Source organism: Hordeum vulgare, chromosome 3H, assembly GCF_904849725.1.
Source record: "Hordeum vulgare subsp. vulgare chromosome 3H, MorexV3_pseudomolecules_assembly, whole genome shotgun sequence".
Lineage (NCBI taxonomy): Eukaryota > Viridiplantae > Streptophyta > Magnoliopsida > Poales > Poaceae > Hordeum > Hordeum vulgare.
The window spans coordinates 257,084,931-257,111,085 of record NC_058520.1 but is presented as its reverse complement, the minus strand read 5'-3'; the positions used below and the strand labels follow the sequence as shown (position 1 = coordinate 257,111,085).

The 26,155-nt window shown below is 51.8% G+C and overlaps 1 protein-coding gene across 4 annotated transcripts in view; it reads right to left on the bottom strand.

Annotated features, from left to right (window-relative positions):
• Positions 1-1,773: 1,773 nt before the first annotated feature.
• The window catches only part of LOC123443632 (light-mediated development protein DET1), a 45,258-nt gene continuing 20,876 nt past the window's right edge, over positions 1,774-26,155 (bottom strand). For 2 of the 4 annotated variants that reach the window (XM_045120107.1, XM_045120108.1), the window contains exons 10-11: positions 15,619-15,718; positions 1,774-2,116 (exon numbers count right to left, since the gene is read on the bottom strand). In XM_045120107.1, the coding sequence (XP_044976042.1) occupies positions 1,980-2,116; positions 15,619-15,718 (237 nt within the window). In that variant the 3' untranslated portion in view covers positions 1,774-1,979. The remainder of the gene's footprint in view (positions 2,117-15,618; positions 15,719-26,155) is intronic. The other 2 variants (XM_045120109.1, XM_045120110.1) reach the window with 1 other exon arrangement.

Genomic DNA, 26,155 nt, shown 5'->3' with positions numbered 1-26,155 from the left:
CTGAACTGATGACACGGAAGCCGACAACCGAAGCTCTGATGAGCAACATTCATAACTATAACGGTCCTATGGTGGAGAAATTCTTTGTCAAGTAAGTTCTAACCCGCACGAAAGGCGTAACGATCTGGGCAATGCCTCGGAGAGAGGCTCGATCAAATAGACATGTTTGTGAAGATGCAGACTACCTGCACCTGGATAGAAAGACCCTATGAAGCTTTACTGTTCCCAAATCAATTCGTCAGAATCAATAAAAAGGCCATCATGGACCAAGATCCAAAACAGATCAATCTTGTTAGGAGGTATTGCCCAAGGAAAAGAAAAATGTGACTTCCTGCACATTTTACATTTTATCAAGGTCAACCTGTGGGAATATCCATCCCTTCCTTATCAAAGAAGGAAAAAAGGAATAACCGGTCTAGTTTACAAGTAAGAAAGAAATATCTCCTTAATAATAAAGCATGAGTGCTTTCGTCGTTTGTCATGGTCGTTTTACAAAAAAAAAACCTAGAGTTTCACCAAAATCAATCCGTAGTCCGAAGTTAAGTGAGAGACGAATCGTTTTTGCATTTTTACAGGAAACCCCATGTGGTTTCCCAAAATCAACCCGCGGTACATAATTCAGTGAGAGAACGAATCTTTTTTAAAAGTTTTGTAGAAACCTCCTTCAGTTTTCATAAAATAAACCCGCACTACATAATTGAGTAAAAAAAACAATTGTTTTCGGTATGTTTTCAAAAACACCCCTACAGTTTTTAATTAATTAATCTGTAGTTTAATTATAAGTGCAAAATACTTTAAAAAATTATATCTTTTAAACGATAACTCCAATTTTACGTTATTATATATGAAATTTTATTAGGAAAATATGTAGAATCTGAATATAATGTTAGTTTATCTATTTATTTATTTTAAATTCTGTTTATAATGTAATTTTAATTAATAGTGATGCGCACAATCTAAATATAATGTTATTTTATCTATTTAATAATTTTAAAATTATATTTATGCTGTAATTTTAATCAATAGCGTACAATCCATTTTTTATAACGAGGCCGGTCCATGTTGTTAATTAATCCACGGTCCAACTATAATTAACAAATATTTTAAAAAATTATATGTTTTAAACTGTAATTCTAATTTTAAATTATTACATATGAACTTTCATTCAAAAAAATGTGTTGAATCAAAACCTAATGTATCTTACCTATTTATTTTTTTAAATTTCTATTTATAATGTAATTTGAATCTATAGTGATGGGTATAATCTAAATATGATGTTATTTTACTTATTTTACAATTTTTAAATTCTATTTATGCAGTAAGTTTAAATAAAGGTCTTAAGTCATGAATATTAGGTTAAGACGTGTTGTATGGTTTGCTTATGTTGCAACGAACGGACTCTTTTGCTAGTAGTAATACCAAAAGTTTGGTATCTGAAGCAAGTTTTTAATAAACTGCTCAAGTTTTAGCAAAAGCTACCCTACCAGACCGCATTGATTGGTCGAAATCAAGATATTGGAATTGGATTATATATTAGAACCCCCTTTACTTGCCCAAGCACTTCTTTAATCTGTCAATTATGCTATGGCCGGATTAGAAGATTTAGCTTGTATGAATCGCTATTGGTTTGATACGAATAATGACAATCGTTTCAACATGTTAAGGATACAAATGAATCCACAATTCATTTAGAGTTACTTAATAGTCTATTTCTTATAACAGAGAGTATTTGTTTCATCATATTTGCTACTTTGATTATGTATCTCACATGCATGATCGAACAAAAATTCCTTCTGAACATTTATCTTCCAACATTAACATTTGATACCCTATAAAATGGTTATTTCGGTATGAACACGTGAACAGGCAGCAAAAACCACTTCTTTTTCTCCTATATAGTAAGATCAGCCGATAAAACATCTACTACATATGACCAAAATTTCTATTGGGCCAAACACAGAGGCAACGACTATTTTTTTCTATCTCCTGAAATGTATATTGACAACAGTTGGCTGCATATATGTCTGCTGAATCGACAGTGCAAGCGGGAAATATGGGTGAAACAAGAAGGAAGAGATTCTTTTTGCTCGGCTGTCGGAAGCACCAGAATCTGACCCTGCAGAAAAGGAAGATATATGCACATGAAGTTACTCAAGAAATGCTACTAAAACAAAGTAAGACTTTTAGAATCCAAGTAGAAAAGCAAATGTATAAATGATTTCCCTCCGGTGTCCTGAAAGTGATGATGTATTTCTCAATTATCAAATCAGGTCAGGATGCATGCGGGGCGGGTTGTGGCCAGCCCACACCTGCATATGCGGGCGCTCACAGTTTATGCGGGCTGATGTTGTGGTCTGCGTAATCCCGCCCTAGTTGTTGCAGGTTAATGCAGCGTCCCCCATACGCATCGTGCAACCCGCACATCTAATTTGGTGGAGACCGGTTCCAGTTCTCCACGTCGCACACTTTTTTCGCGTCACTCTTGGCGTTCAGCCCGTCAGCTTTCGCATGTGTGCGCTCGGCTCCAAAAGTTCTGCCCGAACAGCGGCACCGCCGTGAAGACCATCACCAACACTGACTGCCTGCAGGTCAAGCTCTTGGCGTTCATCCCGCCAGCTCTGGCATGCGTGCGCTCGGCTCCAAACGTTCTGGTCGAACAGCGGCACCGCCGTGAAGACCATCACTGACACTGACCGCCTGCGGGTCAAGCGGCACACCGACGTCGATGAACTAGACCCACAGGCGCATGGCGGAGCTGGACCACACGGCACCCTTGCCGTCCCAAAAGATGTTCGTGAAGTTAAGCGCAGAGCATGCAGGCCATGACGATCGCAGCCTCCATGGCATGGTTGACAGGGACAAATGGCCATGGTCTGTCATGATCGATGGTAACAGTTCGAACGCCTGTACCGTGCCCGGCAGCAGTGTCACCAGATGTAAGAGCAAGTCTAGTAGAGCCCTCAAATCCTCAAACCCTTAAAAATAACCCTTTTTTTACAGTTTTCGTCAAAAAAAACGATAGACTAGAACCCCTAAACCCTCAAATCCGTAAAATAATTTAGAGGTCCAACCCTCAAACTTGTTTTGAACCTGTAGAAGTGAGGGTTGGGAGGAGAAACTCCTCCCAACCCGCACTCCACTTCCTCTCCAGCGCGGGAGGGATTTTCATCCCGCTCCCGTCTCCAGCCGCCGCCTCCTCGCGCCCGCCTCGCCGCCATGGAGGCCCCCGCCGCCGCCGCGCCCCCTTCCAGCCGTCGCGCCCGCCCCCGCCGCCCCCTGCCGCCCCCGCGCCCGCCCCGGCCGCCCCCGTCGGGGCCAAGCGGCGGCGGGCAGGCCTGCCACCGCCTCCTCCCGCGTCTGCCCCGGCTTCCGCCCCCGACGCCGCGCCCGCCCTCAAGAAGAGCCGGCCGAAGGCGGCCTCCCGTGGGCCGCGAGGGTCTGCCTCCAAGGTCGCTGGCGAGTCCTCCGCCGTGACCAAGCCGCGGAAGAAGCTCGCGACGCGGAAGAAGCCTGCTGCCACGCCCGCCGAACCTCCTCCCGTCGCGCACGAGGTGTTCGAGGAAATGGCAACCCCATCCTCGTTCATGAACCTAGACCTCGGGGCTCCGCCTCTAGAACCCTTTAGGGTTGGTGATGACTTGGAGGAAGATGAGGAGGATGAAGGGGATGACGAGGAGGAGGTGGCCGAGATAGGGGAGGAGGCATTCACCGCCGCTTCTCGCCCACACGCGCGGTCGACAAACTACACCGAGGCGGAAGATATCCTCTTGGTTCGTGCTTGGGCAGCTGTGGGGATGGATGCAACCACCGGCACCGACCAAACCGGTAAACGATATTGGCAAAGGATCGAGGACAACTACTGTAGGATCAAGCCGAAGAATAGTGGGTTCATCTCTCGCACTTACCGGTCGCTTCAAGGCCGGTGGGAGTTGATGAAGCCCGCTTGTGCTCGTTGGAGTGCGGCCATGGACCAAGTGAGGGATGCACCACCTAGTGGAACCGTGGAGAGTGACTATGTGAGTACATATCCCTTCACTATTTTGATTATGTGTGTACTATGCTATTGTTGTGTTCTTATGTGATTATGTGTGGTTGATAGGAGACAATTGCCGGCATGAGGTACAAGGAGATGGCCGATTCCAAGGGCAAGCCATTCCCATTTAAGCATGCTTGGGCAATTCTTCAAACCTTTGATAAGTGGAAGTTGAGGGATCAAGAGACCGCACCCAAGAAGTCGGCAATGCTTAGGATGGATGATAGTGAAGATGAGGAGGAGGAGAGGAACTTGGGCAAGCCCGAGGGAACCAAGAAGGGCAAGGTAAGGGTGAAGATGGAAGGAGAGGCGTCAAGCCTAAGGGAGAAGATGGAGCAGATGATGAAGGCAAGAGAGGAATTGACAACGAAGACATTGGAGACGAAGCTTCTTATCACCGAGAAGAAGAAAGAGGTCAAGCTTGCACAAGTTGAAGCAAAGCGTGAAGAAGCAAAGCGCAAGGCCGACTTGGAGGAGAGGATGATCAAGGTGAAAGAGGCAAAGGTATGGAAAGAACTCATGGTGGAAGAGAAGGAGCACATGATGATGTCCAAGAAGGACATGGATCAAGAACAATTGCAATGGTGGAAGGACTACAAGGAGGACATCGCGGAGAGGAAGAGGATATTCCGTGGTGCGTCCTCTACTCTTCGAGGTGACACTCCGATGAGTTGTGGCGATGGCGGTGTGGAAGACTCCACCACCGACGACAATGGAGGTGCTTGATGGACGTGGAAGTGGTCTAGGAAATGGCGCCAAGTGCAACTTTTTGGTGATGGTACCGATGAGAGGGGGAAGATGATGATTGTGTGATGTAAAAAATATTAAACCATGCAGCAATGATCTTTATTTCCATGTTTGTTTGAAGTTTTATTGTGTGATTCTAGTGAAAATTGTGATATGCCAAATGACAGTTTTAAGGGTTGGGGTTGAGGCAAAGACTAGAACCCTCAAAACCAACCCTTATAACAGAATATTCCGTTATAAAGGATGGGTTTGAGGGTTCTAGTCTTTGCCTCTGTTTTTCAACCCTTAAAAGTGTCAAAAATGGCCAATTCTCAACCCTTATAACTGATTTTGAATTTAAGGGTTTGAGGGTTCTACTAGAGATGCTCTAAGTCTGGCTGATCGGCCTTTTCATCGTGCTCATGCCACAACATATACACGGAGCACGGCCGATCGATCCTGCTTTCTCTAGAAAAAAAGGGGAAATAAAGTGAATCTGTTGTCGCTGGCGACTCGGATGTTGCTAGAAAATAGAGCAGGCAGCAGGACAGCAAGGACCAGAGGTCACAGGCTCCAAGCTGATGACAGCTGCTTTAGCATTTTTGCGGGATATGCAGCAGCCCGAGCAGGAGCAGAGCTACGTTGGAGCCAATTGGGCCTTTGCCCGCCCAGCCCAGCCGGAAATATGGAAGGATGAAACTGGCCAGGAAAACAAGTGATGCGTGCAATTTCTTATCCTGGACGAACCTGGCCCACCCAGCATTCGGCCTAAAGCTCTGCCACTGAGCCCGACGTGGTCATGTACCTAGTATTGTGCATTGTACATGGCCTTATGGGCCTTGGAGTCTAAGCAGCATGAGGCGGGTCTAAGAAAAGAAGCAAGGAGGGTCCACCAAAATTGTTCCAACATTTAGCACCCATCACCGATCAGGGACCCACCAGTCAGATTCTTTTTCTCTGCCATGTACTTTTCCCCATCAAACTTCCCTCCACTAATTCAGAAACTGGCAGCAGCAGATGGGAGGTGGGGGTGCTACCGCTAGCCTCCCTAACAGTGAGGGACAAGCGTTGTGATCCACACATGGGCAACACACTTATGGGGTTGAGATGAGAATTAATAAGGGCATCTCGAACATCATGCATCAAAACGGTTGTAAACGCCCAGCATAGACCAGACACTTTGTGCCATCCAACGACGTGCATCAAATGTCCACAGACTGGTCCGTACGTCCGAATTCTCAAATTCTCACAAACTGGAAGCAAAGCTGGGAAGGTTTGCGAACGTCTGGACAGCCGCCATGCAGGCATCCGACATCCATGGCCCACACAGAAAAGAACACCTGAAGCCCTGCTTTTCTCACTATGTCACTCCCCTTTTCTTTGTATCCGCGTAGTCCAAGACACACATCGCCGCCGAACCACCCCCTCCGCTGTTCATGCCTTACCGGACCTCCGTCGCTCCACCCGAGCACCAGCCCCAACTTGACTACGCCTCCCTGCCCTGCACATCATTGTCCATGGCGGACACGGTGCCCAGCAAGTGTTCTGCCAAATGCCATAGCCAAATTTATTGACGTTTCTATTGTTTACTTTGAAGCAAACACTATGCATTCGGCCAAGGAGTAGTACACCGAGTCCATAGATACGTCCTCGTAAGATGAGCCCTGCACATTGCTGTCCATGGCAGACACTGTGGGGGGGGGGGGGGGGGGGGGGGGGGATATGATGCCGATTCCGGATGAGCTGAACTGTATTCGATCACCTCTACCATGGTGTCGAACATTTCCATTTCCCGTGCAACTACACCATCAATTATCATGACTCCAACATGGGCTATTATCTTTGTGATGATATATATCCTTCATGGTCGACCTTCATCAAGATCATCACTGATCCAAGAGGTGAAAAGATCTCACTTTTCCCAAAGACAAGGAGCTAGAAAGGATGTGTGGAGGACATTCGGAGTGCTCAAAGCCCGTTTTGCAGTTGTTAGAGGTCCTACAAAAGTATTGTTAGAGTTATATTGATGATGGCCTTTGGCCTTTTGTATTCTTGCCTTTTGGCATTCTCATGTACATCATATATATGGTGGCTTTGGCCTCCTAGTAATACAAGTTGCATATTTCCTGACATGATATTAGAGCCTAGGTTTTTTTTAGCACGCCCAACTCATGATTGGTCCTCTGCTTGTGTCGAGGTGGTCTCCTCGCCGGCCACTTTCTTCCACACTGGTTGCTGCCTATCGCTGCCCCAATTCATCCGCCGCTTTGCGTTGTTCCTCATCCAGATTTGAGCCGCCTGCCAAGGAGCTGCTCGTGTGTCGCAGGTTTCCTTCGAATCGTCGCATCGCGCGGCTTGGTCAACTCCTTCGGATCGAGTCCACCTTGGCCGCTCGTCATCCGGCTGGCCGCGGCCTCACGACTTCTCTCCTGGACGCCGCCTCCTCCCAGCCCACGGCCTCTTCGCCGGCCGCCGACTGTCGTCATCGTGTCGCCGGTCGTCGCTGCTCCTATTCTCCTATACCAACCTGCTACTACTGCACGCATCCCAGATCAGGACCCTGTCATTGCACGCCCAAATCAGGACGCCTGCTGCTGCACGCAGATCGGGAGCATCGCCGTCAATCGAGGCACGGTTGGTGCTCGTCCTCTGGATCGAGCGCCATGGCCGCTGCTGCTTCTGGATTAGGCTCGCGCGTGAGCGTCGCCTGTTGATTGCTCTGCTTCGTTCGGCCCTGGTGCTCATGCTCAGAATGTTGTGGCTGAGCACAAGCATCGTCACCTTCTTGAGACGGCATGTGCGATGATGATCGCCGTCTCACTTCTGGGCTGAGGCTGTTACTACTTCCACCTATCTCATCAACATCCAGCCATCTGTTGTTCTACAGGGTGGTATTCCTCTCGAGCGTCTTTCTGGTCGTTCCCCTGATTATTCGACACTCCATCTGTTTGGTTATGTTTGCTATGTTTTGCTTGCCACTCGTGAACGCACCAAACTAACCACTCGGCCTGTTGAGTGTGTCTTTATTGGATACAGGGATGAGGACATGGGCTATCGGTGTTAATCCTGTCAGTTGCCGGATGCGTATTTCCCGGGATGTGACCTTATGAATCTCGTCCCTTCTACCCGCGTGCATCCTCCTCGGCCTTTTTCACAGAGGACATCACTTTTCTTATGTTTCCGGATACACTTTCCTCTATGCCCGGTATTGCTACTCCTCGTCCCGATGTTGCAGATCCGACGCCGTCCTCTCCTATGGTTTCTCCTCCTCCATCGTCACATGACTCTCCGCCTTCATCAACGATACCTTCCCCTTCTCCACATTCATCACCGATACATTCCCATCTCCACCTCCAGTGATTCCACCTCTTGCGTCCTTTCCTTTCCACTATACTCGTCGTTCACGTCCTGTGGATGAGTCTACTGATGCGCCCTCTACTTCTGGTGTGTCTTCTTCCTCCTCTCAATCGACTTATGGTCTTCGTTCTCAACGTTCTCCACCTTCATCATCGATACATTCCCCATCTCCACCTCCAGTGATTCCACCTCTTACGTCATTTCCTTTCCACTATACTCGTCGTTCACCTGTTGTGGATGAGTCTACTGATGCGCCCTCTACTTCTGGTGTGTCGTCTTCCTCCTCTCAACCGACTTATGGTCTTCGTTCTCGGCCTTGTTCGCCCCTTGACCGATATTCTCCTTCTCGCTATGGTCTTTCGACCGTTCCTGAGCCGACTTCTTATCAAGATGCTATTGTTCATCTTGAATGGCAGTTTGCTGCCCTTGAGTGCACCGGCACGTGGGACCTAGTTTCTCTTCCTCCCCGTGTTCGTCCCATCACTTGTAAGTGGGTCTATAAGATTAAGACTCGCTCTGATGATTCTCTTGAGCATTATAAAGCTCGTGTTGTGGCTTGTAGCTTTCAGCATGAGCATGGTCGTGATTACGATGAGACTTTTGTTCTCGTGGCCCATATGACCACTGTTCGCACACTTCTCGTTGTGGACTCTGTTCACCCCTAGTCGGCGTCTCAGCTTGATGTTAAGAATGTCTTTCTTAATGGTGAGTTGCGTGAGGAAGTTTATATGCAGCCACCACCTAGGTATTCAGTTCCTGATGGCATGGTTTGTCGTCTTAGTTGTTCTCTATATGACCTCAAGCAAGCCTCCCGCGCTTGGTTTGAGTCTTTTGCCCATGTGGTCACTGCAGCTGGTTATTCGCCTAGTGCTTATGATCCAGCGTTGTTTCTCCACCTTCCTGCTCGTGGTCGCACTCTTCTTCTATATATTGATGACATGATAATCACTGGCAACGATTCTGAGTACATTGCCTTTGTCAAGACTCGTCTCAGTGAGCAGTTTCTTATGTCTGATCTTGGTCGCCTTCATTACTTTCTTGGAATTGAGACCCTCCACCTCTGATGGCTTTTCTATTTCGGCCCAATGGGCAGGGTTAATTACGGGCTTAGCCCAAATTATCTTACCTATCTTATAGTCCAAGTTATATTAGAGTCCAAGTTAGAGTCCAAGTTATCTAGGGTTTAGTGGAGCCTGTCCTCCTATATAAACACATGTACCCCTTCGATATTAAGCAGACAATAAACAGTATTCTGTTGTCGTCTCCCTCAGAAGACGGGAGCCCCAAACCCTAGCCGCCTCTCTCTCTCTCTCACGCCGCGACGGCGCCCAACCGCCGGCGCCGGTGTCCCCAACCTCGCAGCCCGCACTTCCACCCCTACAACCTACGTCCGAGACCTGGTAAAACCCTAGCCTCTACCAATTTGGTATCAGGTAGCTTGGGTTCGATGAGTTTGTCGGACCTTCCCACCACCACCGCCTTCCTCGCCACCTCGCAGCAGCCGGCGCCGCCGCACCACTCGCCGCCGCCGGCCACCTCGGGTCCGGCCGCCTCCGGTACCGCGGCCCTGGCGGCCGAACCCGCTCCCGTCCTCTCCCCGGTGGAGATGTCCTCGGCGATCCGCGACCTCAACCTGGCGGTCTCGAACCTCCGGACTTTCCTCCAGGCTCCGTACGCAACCCCGCCACTACCGCCTCCGCCGGCGGCGCCTTTCGCGCCACCGCCCCCGGCCACTGTCGCGCCCCAGGGCCTGCCGATCACCCAGGTCCGGTGGCCGCCGTCGCCATCCCCGCTACCGACGTGGATCGACACGCCGACCTACACAACGGCGCCGCTACAACCGACGGTGTTGCAGCCACCCGCACCCACCTTCGGGGGGTTCGGCGGGTACACTGACCCGTACGCCGGGAGCTCCGTGGTGCCGCAACACTCTCCTTCCGCCGCGCTGGGTCGTCACGAGGGCACCTTCGCGGCCTCGCCACACGTGCAGCAGCAGCCCCGCTTCACCAAGCTGGAGTTCGCCACCTACGACGGCACCGTCGACCCCCTGAACTGGCTCAATCAGTGCGACCAGTTTTTCAGGGGGCAGCGGACCATGGCGTCCGACCGCACCTGGATCGCCTCCTACCACCTCCGTGGCGCCGCTCAAATGTGGTACTACGCCCTCGAGCAGGACGAGGGCGGGATGCCTCCGTGGGAGCGCTTTCGTGACCTGTGTCTCCTCCGGTTCGCCCCCCCCCCCCCCCATACGTGGGAGCCGCTTGGCCGAGCTCGGTCGCCTTCCCTTCACCACCTCGGTGCAGGACTTCGCCGACCGCTTCCAGACGTTGGCCTGCCATGCGCCCGACGTCACAGCTCGCCAACGCGCCGAGCTCTTCGTCGGCGGCCTTCCCGATCACATACGCATCGACGTCGAGATGCGCGACCCCCAGGACCTGCAGACGGCCATGTATTACGCACGTGCATATGAGCAGCGCGCCAACGCCGTGCAGCAGGCGTTCCCGGGCCGCGGCACGCATCCCCCGACCCGCCCCACCCCGGCGGCCGCCACCCTGACACGCCCCGCCCTGCCGGCCGCTACTGCGGCTGCCCCCGCGCCGACACGCACCTTCCGGCGCTTGACGTCGGCCGAGCAGCTCGAGCGGCGCCGCAAAGGCCTGTGCTTCAACTGCAACGAGCCGTATGCACCGGGTCATACGTGCACCCGCCTGTTCTACTTGGAGACCGTCGACGACGCGAAGGTGGAGGCCCTCACCGCGGAGCTCGACGCCACCACACTCTCCGAGGCCGGCGTCACGACCGACGGGCCGGTCGACGCGACCGCCTTCGTCGTCTCCCTTCATGCCATGGCTGGCATCAAGACGGCAAAGACGATGCTGCTTCCGGTGACGATCAACGGGGAGCGTCTCACCGCGCTCGTGGACACGGGTTCGACGCACAACTTCCTGTCCGGGGACGCCATGCGCCGCCTCGCACTCCAACCGGCGGGCTCGGAGAAGTTCAGCGTCACCGTCGCCAACGGGGACCGCCTTGCTTGCCAGGGGGTGGCGCGACAGGTTTCCGTCCTCATCGGCGACGAGCCGTTCTCCATCGACTGCGTCGGCATCGACCTGGGCTGCTACGACTTCATCCTCGGCATCGACTTCCTGTCCACTCTCGGCCCCATCCTTTGGGACCTCGATGTGATGTCCCTCATCTTCTGGTGCGAGGGCGGCCGTCACGTTCAGTGGACAGGCATCGGCGGCTCCGGCGCCGCGACTCCGCAGCTCCAGTTGATGGCGGCCGCACTGGACGAGGCGCATCCCCTCCTGGCCGACCTCCTGCAGCAGCACAGCGACATCTTCGACGAGCCACAGGGCCTCCCTCCCGCGCGGCCCTGTGACCACCGCATCCACTTGCTGCCGGACACGGCACCTGTCGCCGTGCGTCCGTACCGGTACCCTCAGCTGCAGAAAGACGAGCTCGAGCGTCAGGTGGCGGTCATGCTCGCGCAGGGCATCATCCGGATTTCGACATCGCCGTTGTCCGCCCCGGTGCTCCTTGTGCGCAAGCCCGACGGCACATGGCGCTTCTGCATCGACTACCGCGCCCTCAACGCCCTGACGTCCAAGGACAAGTTCCCCATCCCCGTCGTGGATGAGCTCTTGGACGAGCTACACGGAGCGCGCTTCTTCACCAAGCTCGACCTTCGCTCGGGCTACCATCAGGTGCATATGCACCCTGACGACATCGAGAAGACGGCGTTCCGCACTCACCATGGCCACTTCGAGTTCCTGGTGATGCCGTTCGGCCTCTCCAACGCGATGGCGACCTTCCAGGCCCTGATGAACGACGTGCTCAGCCCATACTTGCGCCGCTTTGTGCTTGTTTTCTTTGATGACATTCTTATCTATAGTGCATCTTGGGCGGAGCACCTACAACACGTGGCCATCATCTTCAACGAGCTTCGAGCGCATCGTCTTCACCTCAAGCGCTCGAAGTGCTCGTTCGGCACGACCTCCGTCGCGTACCTGGGGCACGTCATCTCGGCAGACGGGGTAGCGATGGACGCAGACAAGGTCGCCGCCGTCGCCGCGTGGCCGACCCCGCGGGCGCTCCGCGGCTTCTTGGGCCTCGCCGGCTACTACCGGAAGTACATCCGGGACTTCGGCCTCATCGCCGCGCCACTGACGCGTCTCCTTCGACGCGATGCCTTCTCCTGGGACGAGGAGGCGACTACGGCATTCGAGGCTCTCCAGTGGGCGCTCACGACAGGACCCGTCCTCCAGATGCCGGACTTTGATATGCCGTTCATGGTGGACTGTGACGCCTCTGGCATCGGCTTCGGCACCGTCCTCCACCAGGGCAAGGGACCGCTCGCCTTCTTCAGCCGCCCTTCGCCGCTCGCCATCACAAGCTCGCGGCCTACGAGCGCGAGCTTATTGGGCTAGTTCAGGCGGTGCGCCGCTGGCGGCCTTATCTTTGGGGCCGGTCATTCCATGTGCGCACGGACCACTACAGCCTCAAGTTCTTGCTGAACCAGCGCCTCTCCACAGTTCCGCAGCACCAGTGGATCAGCAAGCTCTTCGGCTTCGACTTCACCGTCGAGTACCGCCCCGGCCGTCTCAACACGGTCGACGACGCTTTGTCCCGCCGCGACACTGAGGATGTCGCGAACGACGTCGTCATGGCTGGCACTATCATGTGCATCCGCTCCGGGCCATCTTTCGCCTTCATCGACGACATTCGCCGGGCAACTTCGACGGCCCCGGACGCGCAGGGCCTGCGCCAACGCCTTGACGCCGGCGAGCTGGACGCGCCCTGCGCTTGGACGAGGGGCTGCTCCTACATGGCCGCCGCATCTTCGTGCCCGACCATGCGACCTACGCCACCAGGTCCTGACCTTGGCGCACTCTGCAGGGCACGAGGGCGTGCAGAAGACTCTCCATCGTCTCTGTGCTGATTTTTACATCCCCGGTGATGGCGCGATGGTCCGCGACTAGGTGCGGTCGTGCGTGACGTGCCAACGGAACAAGACGGAGACACAACGACCCGCGGGTCTACTGCAGCCGCTGGACGTACCCTCCCAGGTGTGGGCGGATATTTCCATGGACTTCATCGAGGGCCTTCCCAAGGTGGGCGACAAGTCCGTCATCCTCACGGTGGTTGACCGCTTCTCCAAGTACGCGCACTTCATCGCCCTGGGTCATCCATATACAGCCGCCTCCGTGGCGCGGGCCTTCTTCGACGGCATCGTCCGCCTCCACGGTTTTCTGTCGTCCATCGTCAGCGATCGTGATCCCGTGTTCACGGGACATGTCTGGCGGGATCTCTTTCGACTGGCGGGCGTGAAGCTCCGCATGAGCACGACGTTCCACCCTCAGACAGACGGCCAATCCGAGGTGGTCAACAAGGTGATCGCCATGTACCTGCGCTGTGTTACTGGTGATCGTCCACGAGCTTGGGTGGACTGGTTGGCGTGGGCGGAGTACTGCTACAACACCTCCTATCACTCCGCCCTGCGCACCACGCCTTTCGAGGTGGTCTACGGGCGCCCACCTCCGGCGATGCTCCCTTACGAGCCTGGGACGGCTCGGTCCGAGACGGCGGGCGACTTACTCCGCACCCGCAACGACATTCTGGTTGAGGCGCGCCAGCGTCTTCTCCAAGCACAGCAACTGGCTCGGAAGTACTACGATGCTCATCATCGCGAGGCGGAGTTCGCGGTGGGCGATTGGGTGTGACTGCGCCTCCTCCACAGGACCACACAGTCTCTGGACCCGCGCTCCAAGCGCAAATTGGGACCTCGCTACGCCGGTCCCTTTCGTGTGCTGGAGCGTGTCGGCACACTCGCATACCGCTTGGAGCTGCCAGCTGGTTCTCGCCTCCACGACGTCTTCCATGTCGGCTTACTGAAGGCCTACCGCGGGGACCCTCCTGCAGCGACGCCGGCCCTTCCTCCTACTTCGGATGGCCGCCTCCTTCCAGCTTCCGCACAGGTGGCGAAGGTGCTGCAGGCACAGCAGCGTCGCGTCGTCTGGCATGTCTTGGTACAGTGGACCGGCCTGCCAGAGGAGGAAGCGACTTGGGAGAAGCTCGACGATTTCCGCCAGCAGTTTCCAGATGTTCAGCTCAAGGACGAGCTGTTTGAGAAGGCGGGGAGAGATGTTATGACCGGTACAACGTATCAACGGAGGAGGCCCAATGGGCAGGGTTAATTACGGGCTTAGCCCAAGTTATCTTACCTATCTTAGAGTCCAAGTTATATTAGAGTCCAAGTTATCTAGGGTTTAGTGGAGGTTGTCCTCCTATATAAACACATGTACCCCTTCGATATTAAGCAGACAATAAACAGTATTCTGTTGTCGTCTCCCTCAGGAGACGGGAGCCCCAAACCCTAGCCGCCTCTCTCTCTCTCTCTCTCACGCCGCGACGGCACCGGCGTCCCCAACCTCGCAGCCGGCACTTCCACCCCTACAACCTACGTCCGAGACCTGGTAGAACCCTAGCCTCTACCAGATCCTTTAGATCATCGATCACTTTCTGCCTACTGTGTTTTTCTTGGAGGTTCTCTCATTGCCTGGAAGACGAAGAAACAGACTACAGTTTCTCGTTCGAGTGCAGAGGCTGAGTTGAGAGCTATGGCTCTTCTGACGACAGATGTGACTTGGTTACCATGGCTACTGGAGGATTTTGGTGTTTCTGCTACTACACCTACCACCCTCTTGTCTGACAGTACAGGTGCTATCCGTATTGTGCAGGACCCCGTGAAGCATGAGCTTACCAAACATATTGGTGTCGATGCTTATTATGTGCATGCTGCTGTGCAGGATCATCCTATTGCTTTCAGTATGTGCCTTCCGAGTTACATCCAGCGGATTTCTTCACGAAGGCAGAAACTAGAGCGCAACATAGGTTTCACCTCTCCAACCTCAGTGTTGTGGATCCACCATGAGTTTGAGAGGGGGGGTGTTATATTGATGATGGCCTTTGGCCTTTTGTATTTTTGCCTTTTGGCATTCTCATGTACATCATATATATGGTGGCTTTGGCCTCCTAGTAATACAAGTTGCATATTTCTAGCGGATTTCTTCACAAAGGCAGAAACTAGAGTGCAACATAGATTTCACCTCTCCAAACTCGTGTTGTGAATCCACCATGAGTTTGAGGGAGGGGGTGTTGTTATATTGATGATGGCCTTTGGCCTTTTGTATTTTTGCCTTTTGGCATTCTCATGTACATCATATATATGGTGGCTTTGGCCTCCTAGTAATACAAGATGCATATTTCCTGACAAGTATGAGATCCAAAGACGTTGTGGGAGGTGATCATGGCTTGTGTGACCATGCACAACATGATTGTGCAGGATGAGTGTGACAAAGTTTGCCACGGTCTAGAATTTGAGCAGATAAGTCTTGACCAATGTTGACTTCTCATGCGGATACAAGTTCAAATTGATATAGTTCCACACACCCTAGTTCTAGAATCTAGATGCTTGGTCACAGCGATCGATCAAGAGTTACCTGGTTTTATCTTAAATTTGACGACATTTGGTTGCCTCACTGATATAAATTTTATCGGATGCTCTGTGCAATGCCTATGCCGATCAATCGCTGAAATCAGCTGCAAACAAGGAAATGAAACAACACGATATATCAAACTAAAGGAAAATTAGTATCATGCACTTGAGTACGACAAAATCAAGAAGATAAACAAAAACATGGAGTGTCACAAAAATGATTTAGAAAGTGCAAGTTGGACGCATCTAAATCACTGTTGTCATTACTCATCACGATGGAATCCCTCATATTGCTCAGGTTAGCTTTGAGCTAAATTACTACTAAGCAATGAAAGAACCATTAGTCTGAAACAAGTGAAGTGACATACTATATCAATAAAATAACTCGCATATTCTATAGGAACAGGGGTACTAAATTTCCAACCTAGCCTGCTGATGCGAAGCATCCTACGATCATCCCCATGTACGCTCCGACTACTCCCATTGGACATAAGGTGAACTCGCTTCTAAGTCTCTCTCCTTTCGATTCACTCGAGACATGGATGCTACCTCAAGCGGAAACACTATGCATGCTTAGGTACCATGAAGGCGAGCTCGGGGACACTCGGAGTGAGGCCAAGCCCCCACGAAGACCGATGACGAAGATTGTTAGCCCTTGATAATCTTTGTTGCCATGCTGCTTAGTTTTATTTGCTTTCTGTTAATAACGCACGGCCGCATGAGTGGGCGTGTTGCGCTCTGCACACGATCTCACGTTTTACCCATTCTCCCGATCAGCAAAAGCTGCGCTAAGAGGTCGTGGAATGGCGCAACAAAATCGGATCGCAGCTAGCTGATCGGGAGGTAGTTAGCTGATAGTTCTCTGCTGTAACTGATGATATATAGCAGAAGGAAATAACTGAAAAGCTGCAACGTCGGCAGCGCAAAAACAACTCTGTCTTTCTCCTCTGGTCCTCTCTGAACTTCTTCAATTTCTCAGATCGAATAGCGACTCCGGCAACTACATTTGGCATCAGAGCCGCGGGTGTTCGATCTCGCGCCTGGTTGATCGTGTGGTGTTCAATCCACTGCGTTCATGTCTGACTCGGAGACGAACAAGAAGAAGGAGGGCGAAGTGAAGACACTACTGTCTACGGCGCCGCTCGCTCGCCTCACAGGCAGCGGCAGCGGCGAGTTCCATGTGGTGGAGCGAGTCGTGCGTGAGGAGTTAGGGACATCCATGATGCTCACGCGCACAAATTACATGGAGTGGGCCTTGTTTATGCAGGCAAGACTCCAGGCCGGCGGCCTCTGGGCAGCCGTGAACACCGCACCAACGACGAGCGCGATGATTGGCGCGCACTGCCTGTCATCCTCACCAACGTTCAGCCGGAGGTGATGCACGTTCTGGCGGCCAAAGACACCGCCAAGACCGCCTGGGAGACGATCAAGACCCTACGGATGGGCAGCGAGCGCGCCCGTGAAGCAAACATGCACGTGCGCCGCCATGAGTTCGAGGAACTCCGGTTCAAGGACAGCGAATCCATCGAGAACTTTGCGTTACGGCTAACGGGGATCGTCAACGACCTCGAGCTATACGGCGACCCCGTGACCGAGCATAAGGCGGTGCAGAAGTTCCTCCGGTCTGTACCGAGCAAGTACCGACAGATGGCCATGGCGACCGAGTCGCTCCTTGATCTGAAAACCCCGTCGATCGAGGAGCTCGCCTGATGCCTATCGGCATGCGAGGACAACTACGACCTCGACGATCTCAACAGCGCTACCGGCCGCCTTCTCATGACCGAGGAATGGAACGTACGCAATCAACAGCGGACAGGCGGGTCATCCTCCGACGGTAGCAACGACGGAAAAGGCAAGTCTCCTGGCAAGCCAAAGCAGCCGGGCGGAGGAAAACCTGTGCATGGCCAGGGCGGCGCGGGCGGATCAGGTGGCTCCACAACAAGAAAAAGAAGGGAAAATGTCACCATTGTGGCATCCTCAGGCACTAGGAGTGCAGTACATGACTGCGGGAACAGGAGCAGGCGGGCAAGCAGGACCAGGCAATCTCGCGCGCGTCGACAACGAGCACGACCAGGGCCTGTTCATGGCCATGGTCACCGGAGTCACAATGACTCGCATCATACTGCAGCAAGCCGTCTTCCTCAACAAGGAGAAGCTCGTCCCCGTGTCACACGGGCAAGCAGCCACATGACCGGCAAGCGGCACGTGTTCACGACGCTGGACGAAACTGTGCGCGGCACCGTCAAGTGCGGGGACGGTTCAACCGTGGCTCCGTCGTGTTCCGCAGCCAGAACGGAGATCAGCGCGCGCTCACTGAGGTATTCTACATCCCAAACCTACGGAGCAACATAATCTCCGTTGGCCAGCTTGACGAGGGCGGCGGCGCGGTCTGCATCAGAGATGGCGTCATGACGATCCAGGATGCAGTGCGGCGCGTCCTTGCCCGTGTCAAGCGCACGGCGACTCGTCTGTACACCGGCATGCTCAACATCGACACGCCCACCTGCTTGCTCTTGAAGAGCGACGACATGGCCTAGCGTTGGCACGCTCGCCTGGGTCACCTTCACTTCCGGGCGCTCCGCGCCATGTCCACAAAGGGCATGATCAAGGACATGTCGGAGATAGATCGCGTGGAGGAATACTGCAACGGCTGCGCGCTTGGGAAGCAACACAGATCGCCGTTCCCGCAGGCCACGAAGTATCGCGCGGAGAGAGGCCTGGAACTTGTCCACACTGACTTGTGCGACCCAATCTCGCCCGCGACGCCGAGAGGTAACAGATACTTCATTCTCGTCGTTGATGATCACAGCCGCTACATGTGGGTAGAGATCCTGAAATCAAAAGATGAGGCGTTCGAGCGCTTCAAGAGAATCCAAGCAATAGCCGAGGCGGAGGGACAGTGTAAGCTGCGCGCGTTCATGTTGGGTCGCGGTGGCAAATTTAACTCCGGCAAGTTCATGGAGTTCTGCATCGAGCACGGCGTCAAGCACTACACCACGGTGCCGTACACGCCCCGGCAGAACGGGGTCGTCGAGCATCGAACCAAACCTTCGTCGAGATGGCTCGATGCATGCTGAAAAGCATGGCCATGCCAGCGTTCTTCTGGGCTGAGGCAGTGAGGACGGTCGTGTACATCCTCAATCGGACACCGACTAGGAGCCTCACCGACGTCACACCTTACGAGGCGTGGCACAGGCGGATGCCCACCGTGCAACACGTGACGCGGTCATGATCCCCTTCGAGTTGTGCCTCCTGTCCGCCGAGGAGCCGAGGACGAGGCACTGTCCGATGCAGCCTGGAAAGGCGCCATGGATGCAGAGATGCAGTCCATCAGGGACAATTCCACCTGGGAGCCCACCCACCTTCCTGCAGGTCACAAAGCGATCGGTCTCAAGTGGGTTTATCGAGTGAAGCGTGATCCGAAAGGGAACATTGTCAAACACAAGGCTCGCCTAGTTGTGAAAGCATATGTTCAGCGATAAGGGGTGGATTTCGAAGAGGTGTTCGCGCCCATGGCCAGAATGGAAACCGTGCGTGTCCTGCTCGCTCTCGCCGCGCACTGCAGGTGGCAAGTCCATCACATGGACGTCAAATCTGCCTTCCTCAATGGTGAGCTCAACGAAGAGGTCTATGTGCCACAGCCATCACCGGTACGCCATCACCGGCAAAGAGCAGCATGTACTGAAACTACAGAAGGCACTGTACGGTCTGCGTCAAGCTCCACGGGCATGGTATGCTAAATTCGATGAGTCCATGGCTTCACTTGGTTTTGCACGCAGCCCCCTGGAACATGTTGTGTATCGACGCGGCGACAAGCAATCTTTCTTGCTGGTGGGTGTCTATGTGGACGACCTTGTCATCACAGGGACAGGTCTGACAGAGATCGAGGAGTTCAAGCATCAGATGTGCCAGTTATTTCAGATGAGCGATATTGGCCGTCTCAGCTACTATCTGGGTATTGAAGTGGAGCAAAGAGATGGAGTGATCACGCTCAAACAGCAAAGCTGTGCTGGAAAGATTCTGGAAGTGGCTGGCATGAGCGATTGCAACAACTACACAACACCAATGGAGTGCAGGCTTAAACTGATCAAGGAGGATGGAGGCAAACCAGCAGATGAAACACTGTACCGCAGCGTCATCGGAAGCCTCCGTTACTTGGTGAACACAAGACCGGACATTGCTCATGCCGTCGGCATTGTCAGTCGCTTTATGGAGAAGCCAAGCACGAATCACTGGGTGGCAGTGAAGCAAATCCTGCAATATATCAAGGGCACCATAAACTATGGCTGCAGCTACAAGTCTGGTAGTGGTAGTGCACGCTTGCTTGGGTTCAGCGACTCTGATCATGGAGGAAATGTCGGGGATCGGAAGAGCACATCAGGCCACACTTTTTTCCTCGGCAATAACCTGATCACTTGGAGATCCCAGAAACAGAAAATTGTTGCTCTCTCTTCTTGTGAAGCGGAATATGTGGCGGCATGTGCAGCTACATGTCAGGGTGTATGGCTAAGTCGTCTGTTAGCAGAAATGAAAGGAGACACATCGAAGAGCTTCAGACTTATGGTGGACAACAAATCAATGATCGAGCTCAGCAAAAATCCTGTTCGTTATGACTGTAGCAAGCACATTGATATCAGGTTCCACTACGTCCGCGATTGCAGTGAAGCAGGTATAGTGCAGATTGATCATGTAGGCACCAAGGACCAACTAGCTGATCTTCTGACGAAGGCATTGGGCAAGGTTCAGTACATCGAGCTGCTGCGGCAGCGTCTCGGAGTAGCAAGGATTGGGAATGAGCAAAGAGATTAAGGGGGTGAAATGTTAGCCCTTGATAATCTCTGTTGCCATGCTGCTTAGTTTTATTTGCTTTCTGTTAATACCGCACGGCCGCATGTGGCACGTGCGAATAGCTGGAGTGGGCGTGCTGCGATCTGCACACGATCACACGTTTTACCCATTCTCCCGATCAGCAGAAGCTGCGCTAAGAGGTCATGGGATGGCGCGACAGAATCGGATCGCCGCTGGCTGATCGGGAGGTAGTTAGCTGATAGTTCTCTGCTGTAACTGATGATATATAGCAGAAGGAAATAACAGAAAAGCTACAACGTCGGCAGCACAAAAACAACTCTGTCTTTCTCCTCTGGTCCTCTCTGAACTTCTTCAGTTTCTCGGATCGAGTAGCGAATCCGGCAACTACAAATATCATCAAGTGGAGGCGCGCGAAGTCTACAGCGGACGGACATTCGGCCTATGGCCCGGACATCCGGCGCCTGAAGACCCATACAGCGCAAAGGCAGGGCGAACCAAGCTACAGGGTCCGGACATCCGGCCCAGCCCGGACATCCGGCTCTAAGACCCCAGCACCGATGCTCTCTGACCAGCTCCAGGACGGACATCCGGCCCGTGCCCTAAACATCCGGCCCCAGGCCGGACATCCGATGCCTCCTTGCACGCATGGATGGGCCCAAGGCCATGTATCCTCTCCCACCCCCCATCTTGCCTAGCACTATATAAAGGACCCCTCTCCATCTACTACTGTAATGCCCCAAGAGTGTAACTTGCCATATTTGGAACCTTCTCTATGTGGGTCCACCTTGTCATTGCAATGAGAGCCTATGGATGTGTTATTTCATGTGTCACCTTGTCTTTCCTTTGCATGCATGCATTCCATTCATTCCATGTCTTGGTGTTTGTTACCTTGTGTTCTTGTGTATGTGGTGTGATGATGTGACCATGTGATGTTGGATATGGGTAATGATGTGGAGTGGAGTATGTGTTAGTAGGAAGCATGTGGTTTGCTCTAGGTTTTATAAAACTTCCTCCCTCTCTATTTATCTCTAGGTCAAGATTCACTTGTTCCATTCCTATTTCAAAAATGTCCATGATTTAGTATATTTTGTGGTGGATGTGAAGTTATGTAGTTGCTGATTTGAAACCTTGTTTGTGAGGTGCAAATATTCACAAAACAGAGGATCAAATTCTGTTTTGCAAATATTTAGTTGCTCCAAAAATCCCTTTTCTATTTTATTCAAATGGGTCATAATTCCTTATGACCAGGGGTATGTTTGCTTTATTTTTTAGCATCTATATTTAGCCTGTGCTTTTATTTCTTTGCTGGTGTTGGTTTCAAATAAAGAAACTCCAGTGGGTTCTATTCCTCCTATCAGGCGCCAGCTGGGCCTCTCCTTCCCTTCCCGAGGCCCAGTCAGTCCCGCTGCCCCCCCCCCCCCCCGCGCGGCAGCCCACCTTGCGCGACCGTCCCCTACCTCCTGACGCCGTAGCCCCGTGTCGCTTTCCGTCAGACGTCAGTGAGAGAGAGCGAGCACGTCGTGAGGATCACGGACGTCGAGGCCCTCATATAATCCTCGGCTTGCGTGCCCCTTCCCCTAGGGTTCCGCGCTTCCCCTCTTTGCGCCGCCACCATCTCCCTCCATCTCCTCCTTCCCCCCTAGTAAGTTCTCTGTAGATAGGTAGCAGAGAGAGAGAGGTAGCACGCCGCCGTCGATCCCGTGCATCCGCCGCCTCCAGTGTCGGCCACCATGTCAGGGGGCTCGGGGGTAGCCTCCGCGCTCCATTCCCGCCGTCGTTGAGGTCGGGGAGCGACCACATCGACGGGCAGGAGCTCGTCCACGGCGTGTACCCGGCGATCTCCTTCCTCTACTTCGGTTCGGCGACAGAACACCTTCAGTCTTCTTCGGTTCTGCATCCGGTTCTTCTTCAGGCGGCTCCTGCAACCGATCGATCCCCTCCTTCCCCTAGGTGAGAGCTAGCCTCCTCCTCCCTTTCCCCTCGGTAGTGAGCAAGTAGGGCTCGTCGCCGTGCTTCTCTGATCAAAGAAGAGAACGGCAGGCTTGGTTGTGCATGTGTTGATCTTGTGTAGTGTGCTAGGGCTCGTTCGATGCTCCGGGCAGAGCCTTCCATCAGAGTAGCAGTAGCCGTAGTGTTCCCCACGTAGAGCAGAGTAGCAGGCATGCTCCGGCGATCGTCTCTGTCGTCATCGTTGTGCAGTAGCAGAGCAGGTCATCCGCGTGTGTTTACCTAGTTGGATGCCTCTGTTCTGTCGAGATCCGTAGCGTAGCGTAGTGGTTGCAATGTGGCCTGTTGAGCTTGTGGTGCTGGGTTAGAGTCCCCGCGGCGCCACACCCCCTTTTTGTGATTTATTTCGCACAGTAGCCTCAGCGGCGCAGAGAGTAGCTTTACCTGGCTTGTCATCCCTCTCCTGTCAAGTGTTCGTGCAGTAGCAGAGTGGTTGCTGTGGTTGTGACCAGCAGGGGGTCTAGGGTTCGATCCCTCCCCCCATTTCTTTTATTTTTTTTGTGCTTTTCTTTTCCTGTTTGGCATTGCTTGCTTGCATACTTGCTGTGGGTGCTAGATCCACTCATGTGGCATTTATTTTCCTCACCACAGCTTGCAGCACCTTGTTTATGTTACTAGATATGCATGTGTAGTGATATGTGAGAATGTGTGTGCGTGTGTGCTAGCCTGTGTGTGTGTGTGTGTTTAACATGTGTGCTTGCTATAGGCTAGTGATGCATATGTTTTATTTTGTTTGCCTCCAAACAGTAGGTGGCCTCTAGTATTTTCGCTCTTGTGTAGAAATGCATGTATAGGGCTGAGTGCAAGTGTAATTGTGAGCTAGATGATGTATGTGTGGGTGTGTTTTGTTGTGTGTGCATGTGTGAGAGTGTATGTGTGTGGTGTCACATACATGTCAATGCATGATGTGCCTTGATAAGCACATGTGCAAGTATATGGTAGATGTAGAGGTGTTGGATGTGTGTGTAGTTAGTGGGTGTTCTTACTAGCATGTGTAGGTGTTGCTATGCATGTGTTTGATGTATGTGTGTGTGTGGTGGTGTGCTAAGGCACATGAACATGAGGTCCACTCCTCATGTGCACCATTGGACTTGTGAGAGTGTGCATATGCTTGTGTAGGTGGTGTTCTAGTGAGAAGCACATGTGATGATGCACTATTCACCCTATGTGATTCCATGTAGATTTTCCTTTCTAGTTTGTGCCCATTTGTTCTATGCAAGTACATAAGTATTATATATGTTTTTGGGGTAGAATCATCCCAGGAATCCAATGGTAGGTTCAGATTCCACTTTGGAAACACTTTCTGGGAATGTCATATTTCAGTTTTGTTTCATGTTTAGAGCTTGGTTCCATGTGGTGTGATGAGCCCAAGAGGTTGATTCTTTGTTGTGGCAGTAGAGGGTGAACCCCTCTACCACATGTTGGTTTTGTTTCATGCTTAGGAGTTCATGTGTGCAAGTTGTGTCCAGTCAAAGTAGGCATGTGGCTGAAATTCCACTTTAGTGAAAATCTGTGATTTTCACCAAGTCTGAGAATCTGCTTATATTTTCTTCTCCTGTTGTTGAGCTTGTAGAAGTCCATGTGTTGGGAATCAGCCCTAGCTATCAACTGAAAAGTTGTAGCTTTGGTGTTTTTCTAGCTCTCTGTCAATTTTCATTCCATTTGGAATCCTATAGATATTGTTTTGGATGTTGTCAAAATGCTTCAGAGCACAAACAGTTAGTAAGAATCTGGAATTTTCACTAAGTCCCTGAAAACTGATATTTTTGTACAAGTTAGCAGCTGTGTAACTTTCTGTGTGAAACTCCTTTGTATTATCCTTTTGCTTGTGCTTGTAGAGCTTTTGAATAGCTTCTGCCACGTATACTATTTGGCATATTTGGGTGGTTGTAGGTGCTTTGCATGTAGCCCTCAAACTGCTATGATGCTGTTTATGGCAGATTGTAGTTTTGATGTTTTGATGCTTGTGAATACATAGTTGATGGTGTGGTGATGTTCCTTGCACCACCCCATCCATTCTTGTTTGTTTTATGTCTTGGCAACCTGGGAATATCAGAAGTATGCCATTGGAGTGTGTGGTGATGGATTTGACACGTAGGACTTCGTTTCTTGTTTCGTTGTCTCTGATTGATCCGTAGCTCCGATCGTAACGTTCTTTATATGTTTTTGCATCGTTTTCGCGTGACGCATCTGTTCATGTCATCCTCATACATGTCAAAATAGCTTAGAGTGCAGTTCTGTCCAGAAACTTATATCTTTTTCTCATGCATGTGCAAGTGAGTAAAATAGAGGTGCATGTTCATTTTCATCTCATGCATCATGTGTTGTTCCATCTTGAAGTGATGTTGTTCATTGGATGTTATTCTTATGTTGGGTAGCACCGGGATCGGAGAGCGAGTACGTGGATCCGGGAGAGTACGTGCAGGACGAACAAGAGCAGTTCCAAGCTGAGGACATCACAGGCAAGATGATATGACCTTGATTCCATCTCTAGACTTGTTGTGCTAGATTCACGTTTCCTTCGCCTTATGCTCGCTGCCTACCACTGAAATAATTGCCTCCTGAATATTGCCATGAAACCCAAACACTTTTCCCCTCCTAGCAAATATTGAATGGCTAAGTAGGCTTTGCTCAGCTACTAATGTTAACGTTGCTAGTTGCAGGTGCTTTGTCTCATGTGATAACATGAGTTGATATCATTATGTTAAATCTGTTATTTAGTTAATGCACCTATATACTTGGTAAATAACGGAAGGCCTAGCCTTTTGCCGGGTGTTTTGTTCCGTTATTGCCGCCATAGTTTCCTGCTACCGGTGTTTGATTCCATAACTATTCGCATCTAACACGTTCAGGATTGTTATGGGGACCCCCTTGATAAATCGTGTAGTGTTAAGACTTGTCCGGCAGGACCCAACATTGGTGTTAATTTGCTAACCACTTAATAATAATCTGAATAGGGAATGATCACCCCGAGGAGTTAATCAACAACCCGGGCTAGTGCTCCTCATGAGTGTTGGTCCAAACTGAGCACTGTTCGGGGCCAACTCAGGGCAACTTGAGTGATTTCTATCAGGCCATCGTGCGCGTAGCTCATCCGTCGTGTCCTGAGACTGAGATACGCGGCTCTTATCGGGGTCGTCGACACGACGGGAGGTCCTGCTAGTCTTGTCTTACCTTAGCGATATATCTTGCGTATAGGAATCCCGGTGAAGCTTTGGTTCTCCCCAGAGTTGAGGTTTTCCTCTAAGGAATCCGACGAGATCACAAGATTCATGATACAGGATTACTTTGCGGCCCGTGACCGTTTGTGATGGACTAGTTGGAGCACCCCTGCAGGGTTTAATCTTTCGGAAAGCCGTGCCCACGGTTATGTGGCAACTTGGAATATTTGTTAACATCCGATTATAGATAACTTGAAGATAATCTAATAAAATTGCCAACTGTGTGCAATCGTGACTGTCCCCTTCGAAGATCTCTCTTCGATCGGGAACATGGTGGGGTTATGATTGACGTAAGTAGGTGTTCAGAATCACTTAGTGATCAGTTAATCATCGATCGCTAGTATAGACCACCTTCAATACTTGTTCTACGTAAGCTAGCCACCATATATGCTTAGGATGCTGCAACCCAAAAACTGAACCTTCCTTACCTAATAACTTGACTAGTTCTGGCACCGAGGTCATAGATTGCTGACTCCCCGTGGCTCACAGATTACTTCAACACAC